General features: G+C 46.1%; 1 protein-coding gene across 2 annotated transcripts; it reads left to right on the top strand.

The window, feature by feature from the left end:
* Nucleotides 1-1,954: 1,954 nt before the first annotated feature.
* On the top strand, nt 1,955-22,357 carry LOC146206389 (TNF receptor-associated factor 2-like). 2 transcript variants are annotated; one of them, XM_084591055.1, is made up of 8 exons: nt 1,955-2,054; nt 3,269-3,494; nt 10,080-10,172; nt 12,205-12,276; nt 12,348-12,545; nt 13,371-13,604; nt 14,460-14,510; nt 21,772-22,357. In XM_084591055.1, exons 2-8 carry the CDS (start codon nt 3,468-3,470, stop codon nt 21,997-21,999), a joined length of 903 nt encoding a protein of 300 aa, XP_084447181.1. In that variant the 5' UTR covers nt 1,955-2,054; nt 3,269-3,467; the 3' UTR covers nt 22,000-22,357. The 2 variants fall into 2 exon arrangements, with proteins under 2 accessions (XP_084447181.1, XP_084447182.1); XM_084591056.1 differs by having other exon boundaries at nt 2,052-2,122.
* The last annotated feature ends 353 nt before the right edge of the window (nt 22,358-22,710 follow it).

The raw sequence follows: 22,710 nt of genomic DNA, 5'->3' as shown, positions 1-22,710 counted from the left end.
GATAAGGCTTCAAGTGTGCTGGGTTTTGGCCGCGGCGACGTTTTCATAGAGGGGACCACTATGGTTGATACACAGCGTATGTGAGGATACGAAAGCGCTAGCGCTGATGAGGGTCGTCAGGACAGTACAGTCGAGCGCGATTTTAAGGTTATCGCGCGAGCGTCGACCAGCCTAGCCTAGCACGCCAGGCACCTGGCGGCCGGTTTTGGGACAGGAAAAATCATGATTTCGCTCTCTTCTCACCCTCGTTCGCTGTTCCATACAACAACCATCACCCCCGCGACAAACTCACCGCCCTTTCTCTTTATTCTAAGTTTTACATTTGTTGCAATAAAGCGTCCAATTTCAGATAATACCGAAGAATACGTCGTGCGCGCTACGATCACTGCCTGTTTGTAGAATCAAGAAAAGAAAAAGAAACTGATAGCCCAGCAGGGAGTGACGGCTGCTGAAGGAACAGCAAAAAGAGTGAGGGAAGCTGGCTTGATGCCTCCCCCGCCTCGGCAGAGAATTCTGGGCCATGGCGCTGTTCATGTTCTCGGTCGACGCTCGCGCGATAACCTTTAAATCGCGCTCGACTGTACATGTGCACGCAAGGTAGTCAAATTTTTCTGGAGTGATAAGTGAACTGGATCTTGTGCTTTTCATCTCCCGTCCTTTGTCGCTGTTGTCGCAGTACATGCTTTCGCAAGCTGCTTGATGAAACAGCTAGCCAAACAACGAGTGTTATTCAACGTCATCGGTCGGTTTCGACAGACGTATATAGAGCTTGAATTTTGCCCTAATAACGTGGGTAGCTGTGAAGGATGTGAGATCACAGAAGTGGAACCTTCGTGAAAAAGAAAGCTGGGTTTTGATTTATAAGTATGAGGCTGCATATTTGTGCCTAATTTAGTTGACCTAGCACGTTCAACGTTCTCGATAGGCTCGTTTTGCAACAGCCACTGTTTTTAGTGTGTTTTGTGGCATCCCCAGATCCGCACGCGATGTGCCAACTAAGTGTGTGTGTTTTCTGATGTATAATGGATTCATTACAAACATCGATTTCTCTTCTTCTCTTTTTATCGATTAGACGAGAGTGTACATATATGACTGTTAAACTACTGCTCGCACGTATAATAGACGCAGCGTTCATCTCGGCATTGATGTGCTGTACATGTGCATGTTAAACTTGCTTTCTAATATGCGCATATGTGTCCATTCAGTGCCGGTGTGCAGATGCTAACACTAGTGTTTCACGCTCTGACGCTATATTGCTGCACTCAGGAATATGAACACACCAACTGAGTGGGGCTCCTTCCTTCAGTGTAGTCTTGGGGCAGTTGAGCTGCTGCGCTCAGCGGCATCACGGCTTGCTGAGCACTGTCACTTAATTCACGTATCTACTGTGGACTCCAGCAGTACGACCACCTATGCATCGCAAGCGCACCTTGTTACTAAAACAAATACCGTGCGACGAGTGCTTCACAACTCAATCAAAAGCTTCCTGCCGCACCAGAGATGAACGCTGCATCTATAAGAGCGAAGGCACTGTTTTCCGGAACATATTTATTCTCACCAAATGAATGACTTCTTGTGCCAAAATGTTGAATAAAATACTCTGTATGCATCAGCGACTGTGTTTCCTTTTCAACGAGCCTGATGCGTCCGAGTTGGCGTGCCTCTAAAAAGGGCGCGTAGCCGTTATCTTCCTTATCGGAGGTCAGGACACGGAGGCGCGCGAGCAAGGGCGGCTTCTCTGCACTCGAAGTATTGCCGCAATATATATATATATATATATATATATATATATATATATATATATATATATATATATATATATATATATATTTTGACGTGAAGAACTGTTGTAGCTATTATGTGGTGTTAAACTGAAGTCCCGATAGCTTTTCAATGGGATGTTTCGGCGGCCTACGAGATTTTTAGGACTATCTAGCCACGAGTGTCGGACTTTCACTGGCGCCCCCTCGACCTGTGGTCGCTATCGCTCGATAACGACTGACGCGCCCTGCGACCAAAAGCTTCCGGCGGGCGCCTTTCGCAACAAGTAAAAGGTAAGTCGCACCGCATGGCACCTTCTGGCTGCAAGTGTAACGTCGATCTGTGTTCCACTAGTCGAGAGGTGAGGGATAATTCGCTCTGATAGTGCCCATCTTGCACGCGGAACGCTCGACCCGGGTTCGCTGGCTCGCCCAGGCGGCGCGGCGCGATCGTCAGGCGCCGAGCGTTGACACGTTCCTCGGCCCGTCACCTCTCGGCGACCGAGAGTGGTCGCGAGCCGAAACCATGCCAAAAAGAGACCGGCTGCGAACTGTCGAGCACCGTCTTCAGCCGTGACCGCAGCCGGGGGCTGTTTTGGTTCCCCGCAAGCTAGCTAGAGCTGTAGGCTCAGTCCGGTCGCTGGTAGGCCTCCTTGCCTTCCAGCGGCGGCGCTCGCTGTCAGAAAAACGCGCTCTCGCTCTTCGATTGATCATTCGCCGCGTGGACTTCCACAGTGTAAGCCGGGAGTGGCCCACAGACCGAGTGAATTCGCTGGCGTGGAGCGTGTTAACCTGTAAACGAGTCCACGACAGTACACAGAGGATTAGACTAAACGTGCGGTTCGTGAAAATATAACGGGCCGATTTCACCGCCTTGACTCGCTCTGTCGCAGTCGCATGTGACCGCCGTAGCGGCAATTCTTACATGAGCTCAAAATAGGTAACATTCTAGGGCTGCCTCCGTCATAGCTTCGTATACTTAACGGTCTCGCATTGGTGCTGTTTTTGAAGTCTTATCTGCATGGTTCTCACTTCGTCACAGGATTAGCGACCGGCAATAAACGTGACCACCTACAACTTATTTTCATTTCTTCCGCTTAGCTTGCGCAGTGATGTCACGGCTTAAAGGAGGTCTTCTACTCATTTTTAGCAGTAAAAATTGATATTGGGTCGCGTGAAGTCATTTTTTTTTTTTTTCCTGCCATGAACACGTCTTTATTCATGATACTCATTTGGCCTATTTATCAGCGCCGGGGTGAAATTAGGTTGTAATATGCGCTGGGAGACCAAAGGTCATACCTTTTTCGAAAGTTCTATATAAAGCGTGCATCGAGAGCGATTAGCCGCTTTAGACTCTCGCCTAGCTTTGGTGACAACTGCATAACCACGGGAGCGTCGTAAAAAGGTTTGAATTTTTCCTTGCATGTCTTGTTCTTTTGAAGCGCCTTCGACTAAGCGCCAGTCGCTTAGTACCGTGGAACTTGAGCGTGCATCTTAATCGCTTACAGGACCTACTCTCTAGTCTCGGCATGTCGACCTCTGCGGACCTTGCGATTGGGATCGGTCCGAAAACGTAACAAAGCATCACGCCTCCATTGGGAAAGCATGAGGAGACCCGAAACCGACGACGAGAGCTGACAGATTTCAACGACGTTGCTCGTACACCGGTGTTAGCGCAGAACGCTGTTCCCCGTCAAGAACTGCGGCATGGACGGCGACTCAGCAGAAACCACCGTACGTATTATATATGCGTACTCTACAGCAGTGTGCACACGTGCAAAATTACGTCCTCTCTCTTTGTTTTCTTTTTTTCAACTTTAGCTTCCGTAGATGACTCAGCAAATTTCCCATGAGCGCCAAAATATTGGTACAACAAAGTGCCCCAATTTGCAAATAAGTGATGCAGCGGTATCAGAAGAAGAGTTGGGAGCGTCCGTGGCTTTTTGTCAAGGTTAAAAATTTCGTGTAGCTTTTGACTGCTACCGTCGCGAACATCGTTCCCTGCCTTGTTTTCAAAAGCAATTCACGTACCTTAACGCATAGTGATTTGCCAAATGCATGACCTGGGCGGTTTGCGCTCTTAGAGGATGGTTTGGTTTGTGGGGGTTTAACGTCCCAAAGCGACTCAGGCTATGAGAGACGGCGTAGTGGAGGACTCCGGAAATTTCGACCACCTGGGGTTCTTTAACGTGCACCGACATCGCCCAGCACACGACCGCCTTGCTTTTCGCCTCCATCGAAAAGCGGCCGCCGAGGCCGGGATTCGATCCCGCATCCTTGGGAACCACTGGGAACCCCGCCGTAACCACTGCGCCACCCCGGCGGGGCTCTCAGAGGAGCAACTTTTGTTTGAAACAGTAGTCCGTGAAATCTGCATCGTGGTTACCGGAGTCTGTGGGCGAATCTGTTTTCTCTTCACCACTCTCAGCTGAATGCGGCTTCTTCAATAATTCGCTTTAATTCTTGCGTGCCAAGTGTCTTCTAAGTTTAGAAGACCAAGAGACGCGTATTGAATTTTCATGAAGTGTAGTTTGCACTCCTCGTCTCTCTGTTTCATACGGTTCAAATCTACCGAGGTTCTAGTTTGTAACCTACTTTAGCTTTGCAACTGACAACGAAACTACGCGTAGCGAACTATTAAAACAAAGTTCGTTATACGTAGGTTCGACTATACCGAAGTTCTGATCATATCGAGTAAATTTTTTTATGTGTCCTGAGGTCAGCTACGCGGGTTCCATTGTCAACTAAAGGAAATAATTGCGTTGCCAACCTAGGCACTTTTTTTTTCTTTGCCTTCGCCCACGTGGGAAAAAGAAAAGGGCGGTTTTAACGAGTGACCGTCACTCAAAGTTAACTAGAGTGCACTCTATCCAGGTTTCACTATAAAACCATACACGGGTGATAGGACATGAGACGCAAACTTGACCGTGCCGCTCTTTTCTAGTTGCCTATCAGTTCGATGTGTGTTGCTCTTTAAACGGCTCTCAATACGGCATTTGTTTTTAGATATGAATCATTCACAGTTGCATCGATGGAACTCAAAACCAGCTTTGCTAAAATAGGGGCAATCGTAAGTCAGGTATTACAAGGTCTAATTAGGGTTCAATCGAACAGGATGCTTATCTCAATGTGGTCATACAGAACATTATAACAGCTGAATATAGCATCTCTCGAACGCCGTTCCAATGAAATATGTTATGTATACCGCTGAGCCGCGCATGAAGACCCAAGGTTCGTTGCGCCATGTAACCTAGCTCAACCCTGCACAGGACTTATGAAAAAAAAAAAAAAAAAAAAAAACTGAGACAGGCTCCAACTAGCCACATATCATCTCGATGTCTGGCATGTAGGCCCCACAGGTGTGGCCAAGTTAATTGTGTTAATTCAGGCTAATCTAGTGAATCTACTTTAAAATGTGAGAATATTATGCTTACTATACATAACGTACAATCCTGTGCCGAAGCCTTTGATCGAGTCACACTGAGTTCTTTGGCGATGGGCAAATCAAAGCGATAAAAAACTTAGGGACGTCGCATGGCGCTCGGCCATGTTTCTTGATTTTTTTTTCATCTTCTTATGTAAGTATACTGGAATATCCCTCATGGCTAAAGTTATACTATATAAAAAACGAGTGCAGCAACCCATACCACATACAAACACTAATACTATTAATTTTAATTATGTGTTCAAGAAAGAAAATACTGGAGTAGCTGCTGGTCGGAGTTTTATTTATTCATAAGAGTAAATGAGCATTTCCTAATTATGACTCCGTACGCGGTAATTTGCAATTGTAACAATAAATATTTTTCACTTATCAAGCGTATTGTGCAAGCTACTCACTAGAAAGAACATTTTCGTCTTTTAAGTTACTTGTCCTTATATTTATCTGTTTCAATTGTAACTCGCGTTGCTTTATGGGGAATTCGCATTGCTCTGGTAATTAAACAAATAATTCGAAAACAATTTCGGGCCCCGCCGGGGTGCGCAGCTGTTACGGCGCTCGACTACTGTGCCCAAGGAAGCGGGATCGAATCCCGGCCTCTGCGACTGCGTGTCGATAGAGGCGAAACGGAGTGGCGTCCGTGTGCTGTGCGATGTCAGTGCACGCTAAAGAACCCCAGTAGTCGAAATTTCCGGGGTCCTCCACTACGGCGTCTCTCATAGCCTGAGTCGCTTTGGGACGTTAAACCCCACAAACCAAACCGAAAACAATTTCGACATTTTAATGAACGGTCTTGCACGGGTATACTGTGGCTCACGTCGATCATGTCCCTTCCGTTAGCAAGCCGGGGCTGAAGGCTGCACTCGCGGACCAGTGTCCCGTAAGAGCTTACTTAGCTTCGAGGCTACATTGTTCATAAAAACCAAAGCTTGAAAAGGGTTCGCTGCATCACAAAGCTCCCCCACCCCCTTCACGAACCCTTTGAAGTTCGCTGGGCATCTTCCTGAGAATGCTGCAGCTGGAGCAGCGGTTAACCTGACCTAGGCGACATAGAACAACCAGTGCAAGATAGCGGAGGGTCTGAGCGTGGTTCTAAAGATAACGGCTGCTGATAAGAAATTTAAGGACCCGGAGTTGAGTCACTGAACGTGAGCTTATCTTTCCGTGGCCATTTCCATGTGATCATCTAGTATATCATGCTTTCTTTTAGCATTTTACAGGAGTGCCATTTAACACTTCGCCATTAAGGCCACACCCAGCCGCAGCTCATTGAAGCCATCGCTTGCACATATTTAATTCTTGCCGTAACTTATTAGTGCCACAACTCCTGTCGGACTAGCTTACGACCCTGGCTCTCGCAATTTTTATAATTTCTCGGAAGCTTTCGATCGTACGCTGCAAAATAATTAGGGAGTTTAAGTTAATTGCTATAGGTTCGAAAACTGTAACCGGAATAACCGCATAATTTCATATCGTACACAGTTCGTTCAGTACCTAAATAACGAGCGATGCAGTTCTCCCGGCCGCGTCGGCCCCCATTCGAAGGAGGCGAAAAGCAAGGCACTCGTGTACTGTGCGATGTCTGTGCACGTGAAACAACCCCAGGTGGTCCAAATTTCCAGAGCCTTTAAACACTATAAGCCAACCAAACCATCAAAGGATACTTTTTTCTTGATGTACTATCAGGAGCGCCTTATAGGTCAAGCTTGGGGCCAATATTTTCTCTTACACCTGGCGTAACGGTTTGGCTCTTTGCCCATGATTGCATCATTGATACTACTGTTTGAGCTGCCGAAAACCAGCGAAATTTAAATACGTCAATAAGCAATATTGCTTACTGGTTCCACAATTAGGGCAAGCATATGATTATAAGGCTATACATAACTAACTATAAGAGTGAGTTATATTATTGTGAAATTTCCGGTACTGCAAGCCCTCCGAAGCGTTTCCCTGCAATTCTTGCTTTGCACGTTGAACGCTATATTTTATAAATCCGGTAGAGACACTGTTTTTTTAAGAGAGCTTGTTGCTGGGCGAGTTGGTTACACAGCATTGTTAATATTTAAACGCGCGAAAAATACGGTAAAAACACAGTGAAGACGACGGGACGAGTCGTCTTCACTGTTTTTGTCCCGTATTTTTCGCGCTTTTAAATATTGTAAATATTAAGAATGAAAAGGCACTTTAGATTGGTTACGTGTGAGAATGCGAAAACATCACTGTTTGTGGGGCTGCTATTTCGCTACAAAGTTTCTAAATTCATTAAAGTTCTTACAATGTGCTTGCGTATTTGTTGCATACCGGCGATATTCGGTCGGTGTCGCTACAAATTAAGCGACGTGAGTTTTCGTGTTTGCACGGCCTGGTAGCAAGACGTATTCGAAGTGCATTCGAGGTTTCATCTCTGTTTATTTCACGTGATGCTTGAGTGCGCCGGGACCTGTGATCGCCAATCACTGCCTATAGGCACAGCCGTCAGGCTCCCTGCTGCTTTCGACCATTATTATTACTGCAACATCAGTACGCATCCCAAACTCATGTAGGGAAGCTATACGCGCCACAACGCGTTTGCTAGCCGCCTATGTAACACGCTTCAACCAACCGCCTTTCGTGGACGTTGCGTTGCACGCCTGGCGCGCGGAGGGCCTGTGTTCGAACACGAATGCCGACCGATTTGTTTTATTGCGTTACTTCTATTCTCTAACCGTCCCACTCGCCGCCATCTTTATGGGTGCCATCGAGTATTCCCAACGCCAACTTCAACAATAACGCGAGACAAATATTTATTTTTATTTTTTTGTTTTGCTCAATGGGGCTAGTAATACCCTCGCAGTAAAAGACTCTTCTGAAATTTTTATAATATTGAACGGGTGCCACTGTGGCGCAAAAAGACAGTGTAAAATATTTGGGGACCATTTCGAGGATGTTTCCCGACTGGACATACACGTAAACACATCTTACGCGAAAGCAGTCGCAATTAGAGTTTCCATGGAAAAGCTTGCAGCGACAGCCCCCGAAGTCAGGTTATCAGAGTTAAAAAGCTTATCCGACCCAAACTTTTATGGAATCCTTACCAAACCTTTCTTACAGACAAGCTCGAAAAAATCCAGAAATCTTCCTTGTGATTCGTTTTCTCTCGATGCTGAAGCCTTGATAGCGAAACACCGGAGCGCACTTCAGCACGCACAGCAACTCTAACATGCCTCCGACATGCTCAATCGATGAAACTGCTTTCCTCACATATCACAACTGCAGAAATGGTACTGAAAATTACCTGAAAAATAAAGCCTTCAAACAAAAGAAAAACATGGAATGCTTCAAAGTGTGATGCGTTTAAATATTTGATTTTCCAGGCTTGTTATATGAAGAGACATGGAATGCATTGACACATGATATTGTGAATACCACGCCTTCGCCGACTTATCGCTGATCAAGATTGATTAGAACTTGCTGTTGGGCGAGTTTGTTCATACTGTACAAAGAAATAGCGTGCGCAAAAGGGACGATCACTTTAGGCGCATCCTATTTCTTTGTACAAATCAAGATTGAAGTGGGCTTCGAAAGCGCCCCGGTGGTGTTGCCCTTTGTTGTCTTTCTATTGAAGTGAACTACAATGCTGGCAAGACATCATTCAGTTTTTAATTTTCGCATCTGCTTTTTTTTTTTGCTGAACTTCTGCGTTCGAGTTTTGTTCTTCGTACAGTCAGTCAACTCCTATAATGGGTCTGTACTGACCTGTGTTAAATAAGTTCATGAATAATAATTTAGGAAACAAAAACAGGCTTGAACAGTGTCATGCTACCGCGAACTGAACTCTTTCCTTACCATGGAAAAAATTGCGCATTTGGACATTCTTTGTTAATTTTTTATCCAGTGACTATGAGGTTCAAGATTTAATGTGATGTGCGAAAATGAAGGCGACTAGACAGGCCTTTTAATAATGTGGGTCTCGTTAAAGTGGTTAGTTTATCAAATTTTATTTGCAAAATTAAAACTTTCGGTATAAAAGTTGAACATTACTTGCGAAGATATGCTTACAGTCAGGAAGAAAAACCTTTTAAAGTAGCTTTAGAGTATGCGAGATATCTGCCTATCTAATAGCAAATGTTTCATAACAAAAAGCATAAAAGCTTCAGCTCGTATAGTTTTCCAGCTAGAAAACAATCACTTTTGTCTCCCTAGAGTTGAGCGCACCAATGAGCGAATTTTTAGCAATGCCGGTGGCATCAAATTTTGTTCAAATGATGTGTTAACCCTATACAAATGAGGAAAATAAAATCGACAATGGCAATATACCCTGTTCGAATCGGCCGTTCAGTCGAACGAAAGTTGCCCAAACAAGACTAACTGAGACGCTGCCACTAATATTCTGGGCTTTTCCGCTCTCTGAACTAAAATTCGATCTTGAGACAGCATCCTCAGAGCCTCTGTTACTTATATCGTCGACTAAATGAACCGTGTAAGCGGTAGAATCACCGCATTTGTCTCGTTTCAGGGCGCGTGACATGCTGGAGGAGTCTCCACGCTACGCTCCTCTCTCAAGCGGTTCAAAAATCGCCGCCGCTCACAAAATAGCCAAATGAGAGAACACTAAGCTGTAGTGTACTAGTTTCAAGACAAATAGCGCAGCACGGACAAGAACAGCACGGAAGCGTCTCAAATTTTCTTACGCGTCCATCGTTAGCAGGCTAATGATGGTCAATCATAGTGGCACGAAAGTCGAGCGTTCCGGCTTTACCAGCGAGGCGATATTGCTACAAATTCAAGTACACCAAACAATGACCAACTAGCAATCTATCAGATTAGAAAATGCTGCTTTGTTGCACTAATGATCTTGTCTACAAATCAGTAAACGATATATATTTTTTTGCCTTTAGGTGATGGACTCCACCGTGCAGGTTGTGCATCGGCACCAATGTTCACCTGGCCGACGAACGTGCAGGCTCTCCGTCCTGGGGTGCACGTACGAGGTAAAAGTGGCAGAGGAAGTTATCTTCTCAGCAGCTTTATCTATTTATTTCGCTTTTTTGTTGTTGTTTTTTAATACATAGGCTGCGGCCATAAGTGCGTCGTTGTAGATCGCGACCAACCCTACGACTTCCCAAATGAACAGACGTAGCCATGTAGGAACCGCCCCGGGGAGGCTAATTCTGTCCGAGTTGAACATACGCTCATCACAGTGGGAGAATTCAGAGCAGCCCAAAGAAGATGCAAGAGCAAATATTTCAAGAAAGCCGGCGCATGCTAGCGCCTATACTCTTGAGTAATGCAAACAACGTTTTTAGTCATGCATGGTGTTTACAAGAAAGAGTGGCAGATAGCAGGGAGCGATAACATTAGATGTCATTTAATGCACGTCATCGCACACTTCTTTAGTAACATAAAATGCATCCCATGACACCTCATACAGATGGTGAGCGTTGTACAAAAAAAAAAAAATATTATGCGGGACACTTAAGTTCCGCCTTTAAGGGTATGACGCGATAACGTAAGCTATCAGCTCACAAATAAAACCCTGCTGTAACCAAGCTGCATATATGAACGTGCCTGCGTGGCCTAGGGGTATAAACGTGAATGCGAGGGTCTTGGCATGCTGATTCTGATATCACCCTCCCATTGGAAAGGAGAGACCCGAGATGGCAGTGCGCTGCCATGTCAGCTGCCAGCCGCCGCCTGCCAGCGTCATGCTCGTATTTTTTCTCTCTCAGCGCGCCGACGCCGGATTTTATGGTGAACGAGGCCTTTAATTTAAGCTAGCGCGTTATAAAAGACACCTAAAGCGCCAATAGAAACTAAACACTGAGAAAAAACGTTTGAGATCACTGCGACACCCGCATTGGGGGAATGAAGCATTCTTTGTGGAAGAAAGAAGAGGCACGGAAGAAGAGGCTTCCGGTTTGTGACATCACACTATTACGTAACATCAAATGGAAGTTAAGTACCACGTGACTCCCCTAAACGTCCACATTTTCCCCCTTGGCTATTTCGACGTCTGATTGACTTAATTGTCCCTAATTAATTAACTAATTACTCCGCGTGCGCCAATATTTCCTCAGTGAGGTTTTCTCATCCTCTTCCTATTGCAACCATTCGTTTTTGTATCACTCGTTTAGTTCGAACATAATCCTACCGACAAACTTCTGGTGGCATGACATATCCGACGTCTGATTGCTTTTAATTGGCTCTAGGTGATTAATTAAATATTTGGCATGCACCAAATTTTTCTTCAGCGAGAATTTTTCATCCTCTATCTAGTGCTACTATCCGTTTTTTTATCACTCGTTTCGTTCGAACGTAATCCTGCCGACAAACTTCTGATGACACGACCTTGAAAACATACCCACTTAATACGCATTAAAATGCTGAAACCGTAGGAGGAGGTAGCATGAAATTTTTGAGGTCAAATAGTCACAGAAGTCAAATAAACTATTCAATAATACGAATGGGCGAATTAAACTCAGTGACGTAAGACCGAAATTAAGGCACACTAAACTAACTGCAGTTCGTGACAATTTTTACGTAATTCAACTTCTCTGCGTGACTACTTTCCTTGGCAGCAGTTCGGGCCTAACAGGCAATCTGAACCGGTCGAACATCTGAACATGTAAACATATCGCGCGCTTGGATTTAGAGCAGTATGTAGATGACAGTCTGACAAGGCTGAATTGAACAGAATGGCTGCAGATAACGGACGTGTAATAGGAAAACTCGCATAATACAACACGAAACAAAGGTTTGCATTAACGCTATTCATACTCATCTGAACACACTTCGTTTGCAACTAGAAGTAACACTGCTGACGAAATGTTTTGCAAAAGCTTATCTCACCATTCGCTGGCAGATTCGCTAAGTGGAACATATTCATTCTTGCCTTGCCGGATTCGATTCGCACATCCTTCAACATAACCCACGCTTGGATTGCGGTCTCGTAATAAGCAGTGGACGCAACAGCGGCCACTGCAGGAGTGCTTATAGTTTCCGGTCATGCTTCGTCTTGTGCAGGGTACGCAGGAAGACCTCGAACGTCACGAAACGCTGGAGAGCCACATGAATTTCATTCTCACCTACACCGAAGTACGTATGGTACGACCTTTTAGTCGTACGAGTGCGGTTAGTTTCCGCGCTAAAGTGAGCCCACATTACAGAAAGCCAATGGCTCCATGGAGACCCTCCGGCAAGCGCTAACCGAAAGCACGCAACAAAATTTGGAACTGCAGAGCAGTTTGAACGCCATTAAAGAGCAAATGACCGACATGCTGAGGGAACAACAGGATCTCCAAGAGCAGCTCCGAATACTGACGGCGCGGGTGTACGATGGTCAGGAGCAATGTCAACGCATGGCGGTAAGTGTTACAAAACGAAGCAAGCCATTTGCTATCCAAGCATAAACAATTTGATTGCTTCGCTTGAAGTCGTACAGAACGCCTCTACGCGTTTCATCCATTCTTGTTTAACCGCGATGCTAATATGAAATCGGCTATTTCTAAGGATTGCATATTTTTGTTCCGTCATTAACAACCCCACCGTAAAAAAAGATCGCGAGTAATTCATTTATAGACTTCACTATCAACCGCCTATCCCGCCAGTCCAGGGGGTAAAATAGATAGAACTTTGAATAACTGTAAACTTTGAACATTATTACATTATGAACATTAAATGAACATAATTTTTATTTTATAAACTGGCAGGAGGGCGGCATGCAGTAACGGTCGGAGATAGCAAATGTAACTTTATAACAGAAAATGAGAGTGATTCGGCACTGGGCCCTCTTCTATTTTTGTTGTTGCTGACGTGCTTCGCCTCTTAGCTAGTAGGAAAGCGGCGAGTTACAAGTCCCCTGCATTCTACTTCTTGACCCTCCTTCCCGCAGCTGCTTTTACATTCGTTTTGGTTGGCAGCAGCTGCTTATGTACGACAAACTAAAGACAGAAGACAGCGGGCAGGAACCATCCGAAAAAGCTTCCAAGCAACATGTGAACATAGGCAGGAGTAGTGGAAGCCATCCGTGGTGGCAGCGTTCTTGAAGAGGCGCATGAGCAGAGCCTTGTTGTGCTTGCGGGCCTATGATGACGCAGTTTCAATAGGGGGAACATAGGTCTGCTCCATTTCAATGGAACGATAACACACGGCTCAGCGGCCGACGGTGACGTGAGCATACACCCCGGCAGGAAGGCGTGGACTCGAGGCTGGAGGAGATGCTGTCGCGGTCCTGGTCGCAAGGCAAATTCGTGTGGTACATCAAGCCCTACAGCGTCCTCCGAAGGCAACAGGAGAACGGAGATATAGCCCGCGTCGTTAGCGCACCCTTCTACACTGGCGTCCCCGGCTACAAGCTGCGCCTGATGGCTGACCTCAACGGCTACGGCGAGGGCCGCGGGAGCCACCTGTCGCTGTTTCTGCAGGTAGGCATTTGCACTGGACTTTGCCGCTGTGAAGATGAAGCTGTCTCTCCCTTCTTCAAGAGGGCCTTTCTCGTCGGTACAGGGTGATGTGGACTGGCCATATTTCCAAACACGGAAGTCCAGAGTAAGAAATACTGTGCAAAGAATTCCTCAGAAATCGGACTATAACAGGTGGGCAGCTAATTAGGTATTTAAATACTTATACAGAAAAAGGGCTGACTCAAAATGGAGGAAAAGGACTAGGAAACTAAGTAGTAAGTATGCAGGACACAAGGATGGAGAAATAAAAATCTCTAAACGAGAGATAGAAAAACATAAAGGGTCAAAACTAGAGTTATTCAATAGAAAAGGAGCAGAGTCGAAGTATATTGAAATTGTAAAAGGCCGATCCGGAAAGAATCTTTCTTTGATAACTCAAGAGTCTGTGCCCTATTCTTTGAAGCTAGATCGGGGCGCCATAGGAAGCGCAAATAGAAAAAGAAATTTAGCCAAGAAGCTGATACATGCCAGTGTGTGGTGAGTCGTTGGAAACAATTAAGCATCTTATATTTGAATATGACTGTATCAATTCGAATGTCGATGCAGGCACAGTCACTATCCCTGAGGCCCTATAGGGATTAGAGATAACCATGGTGGGTGAATCAATCTGCGGTGGAAGTTTGGAATAACATAAGTTTAGACGTGTAGGGTTAAAAATGCACTCGGAGAAGATGCGAAATTATAGCTTAATTTACAACACTGTTTAAGAAATATATAGAAAATATCGAGCATGGTGGCGGCGCTGCTATCCTTGATCCACCCGTCCATCTTCGTCGAGCTCAAAATTTTCCTTCCTCTGCTTCTGTCCTGGTGCAGGTAATGCAGGGAAAATTCGACTGCGTCCTGGACTGGCCATGTAAATACGAGGTAAGAACGGCGGCAGTTACTCAATATACAAGAGCAAAGTGCGAATGTTCTGGGCTAATAGAGGAATACAGGCGCTAATTTCCCCACCTATGAGGTGACATCCCTTAAATCAACTCTTAGATCAAACGTCGAACTGTACGAGTGTCGCATCGAGGTCTGAAGGCATTGCGAACAATTAAATGTTCTTGTCTACACTTTTGCAAGCGCGCCGTTGTGTCTCACATTTTTTTACCTCGCTACCTTAAACTTCACACAGACAAACACTCCTTCACTTAAACAGTACTTCCGAAGACGCAGAACTGAGGTCGGAAGACGGTCGCGAATAAGGTGGCCGGCTGAAACTCCTAGGCCGGGCTCGGCCGCCTAATCTGCCTAGTTCAAACATGGTTATAGACAGACATTGTCCTTATGCCGGTCATTAGTGAGCAAATTCTTTCCCGGATGAACGTGTATAACCAACGGATCACCAACTTTGCAATCATGGTCGTTACTGGCCCATTCATGGTTCGAGGAAATTTCAGGCAATAAAGGAAATTATTTTAGTGGCGTGGCTTTTGCTTGAAGCGATTGCTCTGTTACTATTTTTCCATGCAATCAGAAACGCAGTGAGAGCGAGTTCATGCATCACGTTGGTCATTATGCGAAATTAAGCACTGGCTAGGACCGCTTTATTTACTCATGGCGCAATGAGAGCTTCCAAAAGCACTTGATAATTTCTTCTCGTCTATTCGCACTACAAATAATACACTGAAACAAGAAACAAAAGCGAAACTATGCACCAAAACAACCCCACCTGGCCATACAAGCAAGGACTGCGTTAACAGCGTATACCAGTTGCAATTCACACCTCCTAGCGCAATATTTTGTATACAGCGCACAAAACACTGACAGCTCATCTAGTGTGAACTAAATTCAATAGAAAAGCTTCAGTGAAGCCACTAATAAAGTGTTCTTAAAGCATTTAACCGAAATATTTATAAAAGCAAACAGTCCGCACTAAGGGCAAGGTACAAAGCAGCCTAAATGATTGCAGCTACAGAATTTGTGTGCAGCCTTTAGCTGAGACCGGTTGAGCACTGAGACGTGCACAAAGCCTCGCCTATCTCCAATGCCGGTGTATACTGTCGGCATTCACTACGGTTCTCAGGCTTGGGCCAGGCGCACTGGCCGTTTTGAGCCTCGCATCCATGGTGTGGACCAACCTCCGTCTGGGCACGATGGTCATACAGGTTGTCTGCCGACGAGGAAACGCCACTGACCATTGCTTGGCAATAATGCATGTAACGTTTTTGTTACAATACAATACAATACATTATACTAAAAACCGTCTTAAATTCAGTAACCTGTTACCATAAAGCGTACCCTGCCACTTAAAAAACAAATATATAAGGTTAAATAAAAATGAAAACTCTAATATAAGGTTTTTATTTTTGCTCACTGACCCCTACAAGTGAAAGAAACTGTCAAACTCCTATGCTGTCTATTATGCCGCTTTCTTTAGTACGTCACGCCGTTCATTATACGCTGTCCAAACTAGCTACACTGAAACAAGAACCGACAGGCTTCTCTTCAATTGCGGGAATTTGAAGCGACAGCTACTTTTGTATTTTAGGCTAGGCAGCTGCCGTGTTAAAATCCCATTGGATATTGGATTGGATTGGACTGGATTGGAGTGTGACAGGAATACTCCGTGTCTTTTAATTGGCTCTCATGCATCTCGTGAATTGTGCATGCAATGCTCGTTGCAATTGCTTCATGCAAAGTCAGATGTGTTTACATATCGTACCTTTGGTTTCGCAGCTTCATCACATGCATCGAACCCATGAACCTTGGTAGCCTGTGATGCTGTGCTGAAGGAGCGCAGTGTCCAAGTTCAACAGTTTCTGTAACTGTAACATCCGTTACTGTCCCTCTACTGCAAGAATATTTCATTTATACTGGCGGATGGCCTGCCGTCCTGGACAGATATGCTCATGCAAAGACGTAACGCGCCGATAGAGGTAGTGGCAAAGGGACAAACCTGCTTGCCACAAAAAAAAAAAAAGAAGAAGAAAAAGATGCCGCCTATGCCGATCTACGCATGTGCAAAAAGAAAAAAAACATCTACATATTTTCCTGTTACAAATGGCGACAGAAATTGGGAGAATAATTTGCTTCATGTTTGCTAAATACTGGAATATGCTTATAACATTTAATCCTGTAAGCCCTAGGCAGGACATGTAGTGCGAAGAGAGGATAACCGATGGTCGCTAATACCGGTTTCCATTGGGCGAGCAGGAGCAAGAGCAACGAGCAGCCAGAGCAGTGCGCGAGGGCACTGGGGGGGACGCGCATTCTCGTCTCCCCAATGGAACATTCACACTGCTCGGAGAGCAGCGTAGCGAGGGGGAGCGCGTGAAGTCAGGCGTGCTTCCTGCCCGGGGCCCGGGCTCCGGGGGAATAACCAGAGGTGACGTCAAAAAGGTCCCGTGACTTCCTCCGTTCTCCCTGTACTCTGCCGCTGGCGAATGAGCACCGAGGACTGCTCGCGGCTGCTTTCGGGATCCCAAAAGTGCGCCTCCTCTGCCAATAGAACACAACACTACAGCTCCTGTTCGACCACTGGTAGGCGCCGAAACTCATCATCATCAGCAGCAGCAGCACCCTGATTATACCCACTGCAGGGCGAAGGCCTCTCCCATATTTCTCCACTTAACCCGGTTCTGTGCTAGCTGCATCCAATTGACCCCTGCGAACTTCTTAATCTCATCCGCGCACCTAACTTTCTGCCGCCCCCTGCTACGCTTTCCTTCCCTTGGAATTCAGTTTGTTACCCTCAGCAACCATCGGTTATCCTCTCTTCGCACTACATGTCCTGCCCATGTCCATTTCTTCTTAATTTCCACTAGAATGTCGGTAACTTGAGTTATTTCCCTGACCCACTCTGCACGCTTTATATCTCTTAATGTTACCCCTACCATTTTTCGTTCCATAGCCCTCTGGGTTTTCAACTTAAATAGAACTCTCTTGGTTAGCCTCCACGTTTCAACCCCATAGGTGAGTACAGGCAAGATGCAACTGTTGTATATTTTCCTCTTGAGCGATACCGGTAAGCTGCTAGTCATAATCTGCGAGTTCTTGCCAAATGCGCTCCATCCCAATCTTATTCTTCGTGTTATTTCCTTTTCATGGTCCGGATCTGCGGTTACTACCTGTCCTAAGTAGACATATTCGCCTACTAATTTCAGTATTTCGCTACCTAATGTAAACTGCTGTTCCTTCCCGAGGCTGTTGAACATTACCTTAGTCTTCTGCATATTGATTTTCAAGCCTACCTTTCTACGTTTCCTGTCTAGGTCATCAATCATTATTTGCAGTTCATCCCCCGAGTTTCTTAGCAAGGCAATGTCATCAGCAAATCGCAGATTACTGAAGTATTCTCCATCTACCCTTATCCCTAACTGCTCCCATTCCAAGTCTCTGAATACTTCCTCTAAACAAGCTGTGAATAGTACTGGGGAGATTGTGTCTCCTTGCCTAACACCTTTCTTTATGGGAATTTTGTTACTTTCTTTATGCAGAACTATGGTTGCTGTGCAGCCACTATATATATCTTCCAGCACTTTCACGTACGGCTCGTCTACCCCCTGATTTCGCAATGCCTGTATCACCGCCGAGGTTTCAACTGAGTCAAATGCTTTTTCGTAACCAATGAATACTATGTATAAGGGCTGGTTATATTCCGAGCATTTTTCTATCACCTGATTGATGGTATGGATATGATCGATAGTAGAGTACCGTTTCCGAAACCCTGCTTGATCCTTTGCTTGATTGCAGTCTAAGGTTGTCCTGATTCTATACGCATACGTTGTCCTGATTATACGTAACAGACAGTAAGGTGATTGGTCTGTAATTTTTAAGGTCCTTAGAGTCCCCTTTCTTGTGAATGAGGATAATGTTTGCATTCTTCCATGGTTCCGGTATCGTTGATGACACCAGGCACTGCGTATACAGGGTGGCCAGCTTTTCTAACACGATATCGCCCTCCCCCCCCCCCCCCCCCCCCCCGTCCTTCAGCAAATCTGTAGTTATCTGATCCTCTCCAGCTGATTTCCCCCTTTTCATAGTTTCTAGTGCTTTCTTGACCTCGTCCTTCGTCACTGGTGGAACGTCTGACTGTTTTTCCCTACCGCCAATCTCATTACGGTCCTGACTACTTTGGCTACTGTAGAGATCTGTATAGAACTCTTCGGCTACTTTGACTATCTTGTCCATATTAGTGATGACGTTGCCCGCCTTGTTCCTTATCGCATACATCTGGTTTTTGTCTATGCCCAATTTCTTCTTTACCGCTTTAAGGCTTCCCCCGTTCTTTACAGCATGCTCAACTTTCTCCATGTTATACTTCCTTATATCGGCCACCTTGCGCTTATTGATTAGCTTTGATATCTCGGCCAATTCGACCTGGTCTGTTGGATTGGAAGCTTTCATACTCTGGCGTTTCTTAATTAAATCTTTCGTCTCCTTAGACAGCTTACCGGTATCCTCTCTAACTATCCTATCGCCTACTTCTACCGCGCACTCAGTAATGATATCTCTGAAATTATTGTTCCTTGCCTGAGTCTAGGGTAATGTCGCCATCCTCAGTTAGAGCTGAGTGCCTATTCTGTAGCGAGATCCTGAACTCTTCTGCCCTCCCCCTCACCACTAATTCGTTGATGGGTTTCTTTCTTACTAATCTGTTGCGTTCCTTCTTCAGATTTAGGCTAATTCGGGACCTCACCATCCTGTGGTCACTGCATCGCACTTTCCCAATTACCTCTACATCTTGCATAATGGCGGGGGTTGAACACATTATGAAGTCGATTCCATTTTTAGTCTCTCCGTTAGGACTTTTCCTTGGCCATTTCCGGTTCTTCCGTTTGCTAAAGAAGGTATTCATGATTCGTGCATCGTAAGTTATTGCGCTCTGCAAACTCAACTATAGTAACTCCCCCCCCCCCCCCCCCCCCTGCTATTACTAGAACCAATGCCATAGTCACATACTGCCTGGTCTCCTGCCTGCTTTTTCCCTACCTAGGCATTGAAGTCGCACACCAGTACAGTATACTGCGTCTGTACTTTTCGCATTGCCGATTCTACATCTTCATAGAAGCTTTCAACTGCCTGGTCATCATAACTACATGTAGGTGCATAGGCCTCTACAACCTTCAGTTTATACCGCTTATTAAGCCTAGTTACGATGCCTGCAACCCTCTCATTAATACTATAGAGTTCATCTATATTACCCGCTATATACTTATTGACAAGGAAACCTACTCCTAGTTGTCGCCTCTCCGGTAAACCTCGATAACACAGTACATGCCCATCCTTCAGGACAGTATATGCCTCATTCGGCCTCCTAACCTCACTAAGCCCTATGACATCCCATTTCATGCCCTCTAGTTCCTCTAACAGCACTGCTAAACTAGCTTCACTAGCTAGGGTTCTAGCATTAAGCGTTGCCAGGGTCAGTTTCCAATGACGGCCTGTCCAGCGGAGCCAGGTATTCTTAGCACCCCCTGCTGCGTCACAGGTCTGACCGCCGCCGTGGTCAGTTGTTCCGCAGCCGTTGGTGACTGAGGACCGGGGTTTTATGGAGCTTATCATAGGAGGTTGCGGCCAATTACTGCACCAGGGTGGCCAACTCCTGTTCTGGTGAGGGAGTGCGCTGCCGGAGGTGTTCACCGGCATCAGGTCGCACCCCAAACCTGTTTATGCAATTCCATCGACAGGCGGATTTTTTTTTTTTTTCATCCGGTGGAGAATTGCGCGGCACCGGGATTTGAACCCCGGTCCTCTTGCATGCGATTCGGATGTTCTACCGCTACGCCACCGTTGCGGATGGAAACCGTGGAACCGGTATAAGAGTAACCATTTGGATTCCAAGGGAAGGAAAGCGTAGCAGGGGGCGGCAGAAAATTAGGTGGGTGGATGAGGTTAAGAGGTTCCCAGGGGTCAAGTGGATGAAGCTAGCACAGGACCGGGTTAATGAGAGGAATGTGGGAAGAGGCCTTCGCCCTGCAGTGGGTATTGTCCGGCTGATGATGGTGATGAAAGCCCTAGGCAAAGAAAACGTTAGATAAAAATAACGAAGTTCCACCATTTCGTCATTTCTGGCCCCAACACCGCAGAAAACGGATAACTGGCATTTGTTTAAGTAAAAGTAATCAATGCATAGTTACAAGCTAGAAAATTACAATTAATTTTGAACATGTTTAAATGATAAAACTGTTCAGACATACTCGGGACCAGAAAATAAACAATAGTGAACTTCTAGGCGATTTTATCATCCTTCAATGAAGAAGGGTTTCGTTGATGTATGATAAAGTTTTGATTTACTGCTGGCGAGCAGAGGTTTGCGCCTGAGGGAGAACGACAGGGAACTTCGGCGCAGAGGTAAGCGTGGGGGATGTCCAGCTCGTTTGCAGCCGATAAGTCCCTCAGCTGGTCTGGCGCTACAGGGAGGCCCTTCGCATTATAGGAGAGCGCTGTGGGTAATGAGTGGATGGAAGGGCAAAAAGTCAATGGAAAAGGCAAATTGTTCCAGGCTTTCGTAGGGTTCGGAGCAATTGGGGCACGCAATGGTATAGACGTAGTGGGGGGGGGCACAAACCTGGAAAGGGTGAGAAGTGTATTGCAGACCTTGCGGAAGGGTTTGCGTGCATGCTTTGCGTGCCGACAACACAACACGGCCGATTCATTCTAATCCCGCATGCAATCGAGTTCGCGCCGCTCTTAAAGTGCCGTATTCAACGGCGGCGCCGGCACAGTGAGAAGCGGTAAGTGCAGACAAAAGCACTGCAAGCCGGTAGCGCAGTGCTAATTCCTGATTCTGCATATACACAGTAACGGAGCGTAAAAATGTATACCTACTACTTTCCTTGCTTCAGTAACATATGTTTCCGAAAATCAAACCACCAAAGTACCTAGCGCTTTTGTTTTAGTAAATACGGAGTGTCAGGTTGACATGACGAACCAATTGCCTCTCTTCGTTGCTAACGTTGTTTGATTGCTAACCAGTAAAGCAACCAAACGACTCTGGTGACGAGCATGACATTACAAGCTCGGCACTACCTTACGCCATTCCCCTGGGTATGCCACATCCGTTTTGCAACCAAGCACCTCGCTTTATAAATGGCCGGCACTTCCTGAGAGCTTTTTGCGAGTTTTCCCACAGCACTGCGCTTACCGGCAAGTCCCGGTTGCCCATGCTAAATAATTGTTCACGTTTCGACCGCAGCACGTGCTGCGTGTGGTGGACCAGACGGGACGTGGCTTGCACGTGGACCGGCAGCAGTCGTTCCGGAGCATCCCATCCCGGAGTAAGCATCTGATGGGGCGGCCTGTGAACGAGTGCAACGTGCCCATCGGGTTCCACACCATGGCGCCGCTCTCCGAGCTGCACAACGAGCGCGCGGGCTTCGTCCGCAACGACACGCTGGTCATCGTCTACCGCTGCCGCATCTGAACGGCCCCCAAACCAACAAGGCAGCTGTCCAACCGTGTGGCAGCAGGCGCCGCGTCTAGGGTACGGAGGGCGACAAGCGGACACACCATCCTCTTGCTGCGAGCACTTGCACAGACTGCGTGAATTTTGAACTGAACCACGGCACCATCCTCGAGGTGCAGACAACGCGCCTTTGCTGACTAGCTCTGTGCTGTGTGCTCAGACTGGTTGGGAATGGGGAAGTATCGTGAGGATGGATTCTCTACATTCAATGTTAAGCGAACTGGAAGCAACACTGACGGATATCACGAGTGCACCCCTTCTTGAGTGTCGTTCGCTAGTGCTATTATTGCTCGTAATAATGAAGCAACTAGCCCAACTTCACGCTGTGGATTATCTAAAAATGAGACGAGATCACTTTATTTGTCCACAATGTTGCCCTTGGTTGGAGTGTAGGTTTGTGACGTACTGAAATGCGTCACCTGGGACATGATGTTTATCATTTTGTAAAAAGAGGCAAGCTTGAGAGAGAACCCATGGTCGAAAGTTGCAAGCAATAAACAACCGCGCGTCACTTAAGGAGTGCGAACAAGTAAGCATTTCTGTCGGTCCGTATACGAGAGCAGCAACATGAAGTGCTCGGCTTCCAGGCTAAACGCGCAAACCGTTGAACGGGGCTCTATCGATCCACAGGGGTCATAACAATGATCTATATTTTGTTCGCTCTACGTA

This window comes from Amblyomma maculatum, chromosome 1, assembly GCF_055883805.1.
Source record: "Amblyomma maculatum isolate TAMU_Amacu chromosome 1, ASM5588380v1, whole genome shotgun sequence".
NCBI classification, from domain to species: domain Eukaryota; kingdom Metazoa; phylum Arthropoda; class Arachnida; order Ixodida; family Ixodidae; genus Amblyomma; species Amblyomma maculatum.
This window is presented reverse-complemented; position numbering and strand designations above follow the sequence as displayed.